The sequence below is a fragment of the Adelges cooleyi genome, unplaced genomic scaffold (genome assembly GCF_023614345.1).
Source record: "Adelges cooleyi isolate 19-005CV unplaced genomic scaffold, UGA_ACOO_1.1 ACOO_flye_CR_arks_rails_tigmint_CR_PRNA_0, whole genome shotgun sequence".
NCBI lineage: Eukaryota > Metazoa > Arthropoda > Insecta > Hemiptera > Adelgidae > Adelges > Adelges cooleyi.
Window position 1 is genome coordinate 212,090 of NW_026095750.1, and position 8,533 is coordinate 220,622.

Sequence of the window (8,533 nt, forward strand, 5' to 3'; positions counted from 1 at the left end):
TCTATAGTAGAATACAGATCTATTATTTGTTCTCATTACCAGTTTACATTAGTAAATAAACTATAACGTAGGTTTTTATGTTGTGTTTAATAATGTAATACCATCAGAGTTGTAGTATATCAATGGTGCCGTAGTCTAGTGGTGACAGTATACTCTACAGGAACCCTCCGGAATGAGGACCGACGCAAGCTAGACCGCGCTGGGGTAGGAAACCGTCCCGATTTAGTGGGTAAATTTTCTGATTTGTACGGGTGATAACTTTCGATGATTATTATACAAGACTGTGAAGGCAACAATATGTAATGAGGTCACCCAAAATCATTAGAAAGCGTGCAAATCACAAAACCATTTCTGTATTCGCGTATCAGCAGTACTGGAGTACGGACAACAGATGTAGCCCGCACATCGAGTCCAATGGGTAAGCTTTTCATAGTTCAAGTAGATGAAATTGCATTATATGGCACGAAAAACGACTGAATGTGGTTATCATCTAAACCGTATAACAATTATTAATATTTTTAGAACCTTATACACTATATCAGCATACGGTTTACTGTCCTGTATAAACTGCCGAAGAATTGTATGGGGGGAATTTTTCTTTTCATTCTATAGACGAATCGCATTATATAGATCGAAATTCTTAATACCATTCCCTTTAATATCCCTTCTTTTCCATTGGCCCACAATTGTATTATACACCTCTAGCCTTCGGTAGAACTTTGGCTATTTCGGCCCGGTCAACCGTATGTTGCTAGAATGTAATTCGTCTTCGGTTTTTATTAAAAAGATTATGGTTTCGCAGAGAATAAATTATTTCAAAAAAAGAATAATAACTTCTGAGTTTAGCATCAAAGATAAAATATTTTTAAAATTGAATTCGATTATGGATTCAGTTTTCAATTTTACCCATTACTTTTAGGGTGGGGTCAATTTAACACCTTCTCAGATTTGCATCAAAGTTACAAAATGTTCGATCAGGTTAGTTCATTTGAATAAACTATTAATTCAAATTATTTAAATAACAATGTTTCTTTTACGAGTAGAATTATGTTTATACAAAGTAAAGAGACCCACTTACTTAACACCAAAAATACGTTTATTTGTTATATACCCTACCAAGAAGTATTCGTATAGTAAATCAGATAATTTAGTATCGCTTTTATAAAATGTGTACTTGTAGCAATATATCTGTCGCTTTTTGTTTTTTTTTTATTCAAACCGATAAATTCGTATTTAGGCCACCTTCATATTTTTTAGTTTTATACGAAAACACGTTATTATTTGAACAATATACGTGCAAAATATTTTTCTGTCTATGTACTACAACTTTAGATCCATGAGAGGCGTCTGTCTTGGATTTTTCAACCTCAATTCACCCCAAACGAGTTTCATCTAAACCCCGAACATAAATTTGTTTAATAAATTTTAATTCCTCACGAGACTTTTTAAACATTTAAGTACCATATATTATAATTGTTAATACAATTACTCAAATTCTCTATTACTAAATTCGAGCCTGGCAATTAGTGTTTAGATTATATCATCTTTATTTCTGATATTCATTTTCAGATATTTAATCATTTTAATTAATGAATAATTTTCAAAATATAATAAATAAGAGATTTTTTAATAAGTAATTTCTTATGTGACACCTGTAGATTGGCATCGAAGCGAATTTATTATGATTCAATAACTTAACCATCTCATGGACTTGACCATCTCATGAAGGCAGAGTTGGGACTACATGGCCTGTTAAGTTACATTATGATGTTGATGACAGTTATAGTTATTTCTGAAAACCTTTCACATGTTTAACTGAGTTTAAATCAACGTATATTTAACTTTGATGATTTCGGATTTTATAAAATGTGTAGGCAATTATATAAATACTGTTGTTTTATTTTAACCTATATATTATTACTTAAAATCAATTTTTTCCATTTTTTCAACAATGCATGCACATTATTTTTCTACTTATTTGTACACCCTTAAACATTTAAGAAGCCTCTGTCCCAAGGAGGATCTCAATTCCCAATTTATTGTAACATCTTCATTTCTGATACCCCATTTCATATGTTTAATCTTTAAATTCAACACATAACTGATAAAGTGCAAAATTAATACATTTGAAACGGAAGAATCAAGTAGTATAATATATGAAAGGGCTATATAAGAGTTATTATAAGAGTTTAAAAGTTATGACGGAAGGGGAAGCGTGGTTGGGAAATGCCCGCAGATAAAAAGAATACTACACTCCACCTTTCCTCCTGCCGTGAACTTGAAACTTCAATAACTTAAATATGGCTGATGTTTATGGTTGAATGAAGGTGTTTGTTGGATCGGAAAATATGTACACAATAATAAAAATGTGTTAACTAGAATACCAAACATACGTTGGAGAAAGATGAAGATGGGTTGGGGCTAGGGGTAAGAGACATGAGATAGTGGGTAAAAGATATGAGATAGGGTAAGATATAGGGGGTAGGGGGTAAGATATAGGAGTTATGAGATAAAGGTAAGATATAGGGGGTAAAAGATAGGAGATATGGGGTCGGGGATAGGAGACAGGGGGCGAAATTTATTCGGTAATTCAACGAGACGTGAAAATGCTCTTTCGTGGTTGCGGAATCGGCTGAAAAACTTTTTTAGACCACTTTGATTTTTTATTTTTGTGGGTATTATGGAACTATATAATCTTTCATGACCATACAACACTGATGTTCCAAAAATAAAGCTAATAACTATTTTGTACATTGAAAGTTTTAATATTGAAATATAACATAATATACAAATCAAAAAAATAGTACAGTAATCAATTAAAAAAAAAAAAAACACACGAACCTTTTAAAATGTTGAGAACTAAATAATAACATTTAAAAAAGCTAACAGCATATTACCTTGAAGTTTTTTTTAAAATAATCGAATTATATAATTTTAATACATTAAATTTTTTAATATAGGTAATGAACGTCGATAGGATGTTTTAAAATTTAAATACAACATTTACAACCACACAAATAACACAGTATTTGATATAAAACAAAAATAATATCCACACACATACACATCCTTTAGAATTATCAGAATAGTTAACAACATATAAAAAGTCATAAATAAAATACTTTAAATAGTTTGAATTTTTTAATATTATAGTGAACGACGATAGTATGTTTTGGTAAATTTGTAGCCCTGAAATATTAATGTGAAAATAAATGTATAATGTGATAACAATACAATATGTAAAATTATATAAAATGTCATATCCTTCGGTTGGGGAAGTCAGCAGCTTTTAAGAATAATTGCTCGGTATAACTAAAAGAGATAAAACTACTTTAAAAAAAACTCTTTAGAAAACAGCAATGACCATAAATAGTATTTTTTTATTTCAATATGTTTAGGGTTGATCGTGATCTTGTTATTGTGTCCAATGAGTAATCGTTATTAACCACATATTAAAGCTATTTCTCAGTTATCTGTTAACCGTTTACCTCTATTCTCTCGTTTAACATAACAACAAGAAAATTACCACAATCAAAGGGTAAATTCCCCCGTTTCTCTTTTAATTTTAAAACTCTGCTCTAGATCTACCTTCAGTCAAATTTTCGGACCTCGGTCACAAATCATAAAAAGCTGAAAAAAAAGACATGTCAACTCTTTCTGAGTGAATGTATTTTTTGGTAATTGTTTGATTTGTTAGTTTATATATAAATCGATATAGTAATATTGCAGAGTTCAGCTAAAGATCTACAGATATTTTTTATGTATTTAATGCATCAATTGTAGTTTTTATTAAGAGATTTTACTACTAAATATACATAAACTATGTTTAGTATACACTTTTCAACGAAATTTGCTACTCTGGAACGTATATGTTTTTACATTAATGTATTTTTTTTTGCCTGGACTCACGACATCTTCTAAAACCCTCTACACATTTTTTCACGTGGCAAGTCTACATAGATCAAATATCGTACCTGATATACACTTAATTCAGTCATTAATGTAAAAAGTTTATTCCTCCCTTTTCGAAAAGCACCAAAAAAATGTTTAAATCTTTAACTTAAAATAACGGCACGATGTTATTTATTTGTCACATTAAATAAAGTTAACAACCAATACAATATATTATAAAGAAATGAAAAATTTACTGGTAAATGGTGAACCAATTACTTGCCTAGCATCTGCAATAGTCCATCAGTGTTAGGCTCGTCTTGTATTGTAGAAAATGTTCTCCAAAAATCATGTATTTTAAGAACTTCTCTTTTGACATATAACCAACTAGGAATCATTTTAAAAGTATTCACATTAAAATTTACCAAACTATATTACAGTGTAATAAAATGACTGGTCGCAGTTTAAATTATTGCCTTTTTATGCACAATATTTGACCATAGCAGTAGTTTTCAAAAGCCATCTTAAAACAATAATTATGTTTTTCCGCTTATTTAGTTTTTAAATAATCTAAAATTGTGTCCAAAAAAAAAAATGCCATGAGGAACACCATAAAATAATACTTCAATATTAATTAAAATTAGTCTAATTATTTTAAAATATGGGTTTTACAATGTTGTGGACATTTTGTTGTGTCTCTATAAACCTTTTTAATACTAAACCAATTGTTTCGAGTAGCAACTCTATAAACCACAAATTGTATTTAAATGTTAAAATTTGAGAAAGTTCTCTTCTCCAAAGTTTAAAATTAAATAAAACTCATACGAGTACGATAGTTTTTAGAGTTGTGATCTCCCCGTGTCCACTACCCCCTGTCTCCACTCTCTCTTAACCTTACTACGCTCTGTCCCCATTTTGCGCCGACCCCACTGTACTGGCTGTTTTGCATCATATTTAGAAAAAAAAGATAAAAGCATTTTACATTTTTATAACTTGGTTCTTCCAGACTAACTTTATAGACGACTTCTGTATAATATTGTAAGTACTTCTCAGAAATGTAAAAAAAACCACTACCTATCAATGATAATTTATGTATGACATCAAAGTGATCAATAGTTGTTCACATTTAACATATTAAATATGTTACAATATCTATTACTGAGTTAATATTATTCAACGTACGAGGCAAATGTTCAGTTAGCTTTTCGATTTCCTCTCGAGTTAGTCCATATGGGTGATCAAATAAGTATTTTGTAACTGCTTGCTTGTCAACCTTGCGTTTTGTTAACACGTGAAAACCAAAGAATTTATTTTTTTTCTTACAATAAATATGTGACTCATCAAAAATGTAGTCGAGTTGCTAAAATCAATAAATTTGTATTTGTAATACATACTGTGAGTATTAGTGTTATAGAAATAATATATCTCGGGTAATTACTATTATATTATTCACTAGGCTTAAAAATAATTTAATTATTATAATTTTTGATTTTTAATGTATCATATATTAGATAAAAAAAATCATAATTACCTCACTTGTAAATAATGATTTTACTAATGCTACAAACTCAAAATGTTTCATAGGTCCACCTAGAAATCATTATAAAAGTAACCACATTTATAAGTTTTCACAATTCACATGTTATATATTTTACAATATCTATTACTGAACTACTATTATTCAACGTACTCCAACTGGCGATGGAATCAATTATCTTTTCGAATTCCCAATCCCTCATTTTCCATATATTGCGTACTCGTTGGTCACTTAAGTATGATTCAACTACAGTCTTGGTAATATGGTTAGGATAATGTTTGTCTCTCCCCATTTCCCTTATTAACGTTCTATATAATCTATCAAGAAGCTAAAATCATAGCATTGTTATTTTTAATACATAAATTAGTGTCTTGAGTAATATTTAATAGGTTTAATTATTTTTTAATAAATCACATAATTAGATGAAAATAATTAAAAATTACCATATCATCTTCGATAATTGATGCATATTTTGCTATATTAATATAAACAAACGTATATAAAAACACAATTACATATTTAAAATTCATTTTTGTATTTTTTGAACGCACAAGTTACTCGAATAATGTTTTGCAGTTGTTTAAAACATAAATGATTTTTATTATTTGTAATGGCTGCTATTATAGCGATTTCAGTGCAATAAATGCATATGTATTTTGTTTGTTAGATATAGGTTAAATGTTCACATTAAAATATAAAATCAAATAATCGAAGTTATAGCGTGTGAGTCATAAAAGAAAATTAGTTGTTTTTCCGTTTTACAAATCCACGATATGTAGGTAATACCTGTTTACACAACTGTCTTATAACAAAATGTTATTTTTTAGTTTTTGGTAAACCAAACGTTTTTATAGAAAAATTATTTTTTTTGCCATTTTGGACGGTTTTTTTTTATTATTGTTATTAATATTATTTATATGAGTTATTTATAATAGGCATCTTTCATATGGTTATACTAGTGAAGTTACCCAAGTTAAGTTAGGAATCGTTGATTTTCTTTCCACTGTTGTTAAACTCTATGTTTTAAACGAGTGAAGTGAAAAATGAGTGCACCAACCAGCAGAAACCTGTAGAATACAAACAAAAACTTCTCATTACCAGAAAAATAATATTTATTGATAATAATAATATAAAACATATTTTACATTATTGTAATGTTTTTCAGTACTAGTATTATAGCCTTAACGTGAGCCATTTTTGTATGTAGGAAAACAAGTTATTATGTATTTTTACTACTTAAAGGCATTATAAAGCAGACATATGTTTACAGCGAAAAATCATTTTATTTTTAAGAAATATAAAAACTATTTATATTAAAATATTAATTATATTAAATTAAAAATATTTATATGAAACACATTAATCTTTACAATCGAGTAATATAAATTACGAACTAAGAAAGGCAAACATTTGAACTTAAATAAAGGGCAATATAAAACTTTTCAACAAATAATTTTCATTCTTAGTAATAGCTCAACAGATAAATAGTAAAAATCTTAAAGAACCATTATAAACCCTTTCCCATAAGCTTTTCCTCAATATCCATATATGGAGTATTCTTCAAATTATTAACAATGCATTGTTCAACAAACATTGTTATCATCTGTACAATAAGTTTTAAAACGACCATTAAAAATGTACTTCGAATTATGCATTGAACAAGTCTTAAAAATGTGCATATGTTTTCATAAATATTACCAGACTACGCGCTAGATAGTACGGTTAAATTTTAAAACAATTGTTTTCGATCGAATATACACATGTGTAGAGGCCCCAAAATTATATCGAAGTGGATTTTATTGGGTTACTGTAGATATGATCTAGGTATTTATTCTGGAAAAAATAACAGAATTTTTAATATTGCCTAAACATTTTACAACAGCTATACCATACTATATAATTGGAATATAGTATGCGAGTACCTATAAAAATGCAAAATATTCAAAAGTCAAATTTAAAAAATACGGTACAACGAAACATTGTTTTCACTGATTCTTTAATGGTATAGTAATAATATTATGTACACTTATCAATAATTGTTTTACTTTGAAAAATATATACGTTAATTACGGCTGCATTCGAATTATATTTCATTACACGGGTGATGTTGAAACCCACCACAATTTTCCCAACATAATTTATATCAGTAACGGGCTAGTTTCATATTCGATATTTTAACACGCTAGGTAACGCGGTGTGGCTATTTAAAAAAAAAAAAAACAAGAAAACCTACTTTCGAAAAATTGTGTTTAGGCCAATTTTTCAAACTGATGCTTAATAAATAGTTTTTCTTTAGATATAAATCCAAACTCATTCTTGTGGTATTTATGCAGTTTGCCGCTGAGAAATCAAAGTGCATTAACTTGTAAATAAAATTACTTTTTAATATTTAACCTTGAGTATATACAGGGTGATTCTATTATCATGAATCTCGCAATATCTCGCAGGGTTTAATTAATAATTAAATTTTTTTTTATAACGTTTTTACAAAACGTGATCTCAATTTTTCACAATTTTTTTTTGTTTTTACCCCCCACCCAACTTATTTTTTTTGATAACAAACTTAGAAACTTAAATGGTAACTTATATATTTTATTAACTTTTCAATTGAGAATTATGTACTAAACATTTTGACTGGTCGATAACCAGTTTCGGTAAACTATTTTTGAAGTTATTGAAGTTTCAAGTTTAGGGCAGGAGGAAAGCTGGAGTGTAGTATTATTTTTATCTGCGCGCATTTCCCCTCCCATCCTAACTTTAAAACTCCTAAAAAATAAATTGTAAAAAATTGAGAGCACATTGTATAACAACAATATAAAAAAGTTTATTTTTATTTCTTATTAAATCCTATGAGATATTGAGTGATTAAGTATATATATATATATATATATATATATACATTTTTTATTTAACAAACCGTATTATTAGATTAAATGTTAGGATGGGAGGAGAAGTGCGGTCACTTTCAAATTAACGCTTTGATGCTCATTTGTAAATACAGAACCTTCATTTAAGACTTTCTAACTTTGCTGGTTTATACTGTGCTTGGTTTGGACTGTACTGGCTTGAAAATACTAACTACCGATTTGCATCGAAGCGTTTTTT

The 8,533-nt window shown here is 28.5% G+C and overlaps 1 protein-coding gene across 1 annotated transcript; it reads right to left on the reverse strand.

Moving 5' to 3' along the window:
- Positions 1-4,174: 4,174 nt before the first annotated feature.
- On the reverse strand, positions 4,175-5,948 carry LOC126847318 (uncharacterized). Its single transcript, XM_050587856.1, has 5 exons — positions 5,872-5,948; positions 5,582-5,756; positions 5,423-5,481; positions 5,074-5,251; positions 4,175-4,278 (listed from the first exon to the last, which is right to left on the reverse strand). Exons 1-5 carry the CDS (start codon positions 5,872-5,874, stop codon positions 4,175-4,177), a joined length of 519 nt encoding a protein of 172 aa, XP_050443813.1. The 5' UTR covers positions 5,875-5,948.
- Between the last annotated feature and the right edge of the window lie 2,585 nt (positions 5,949-8,533).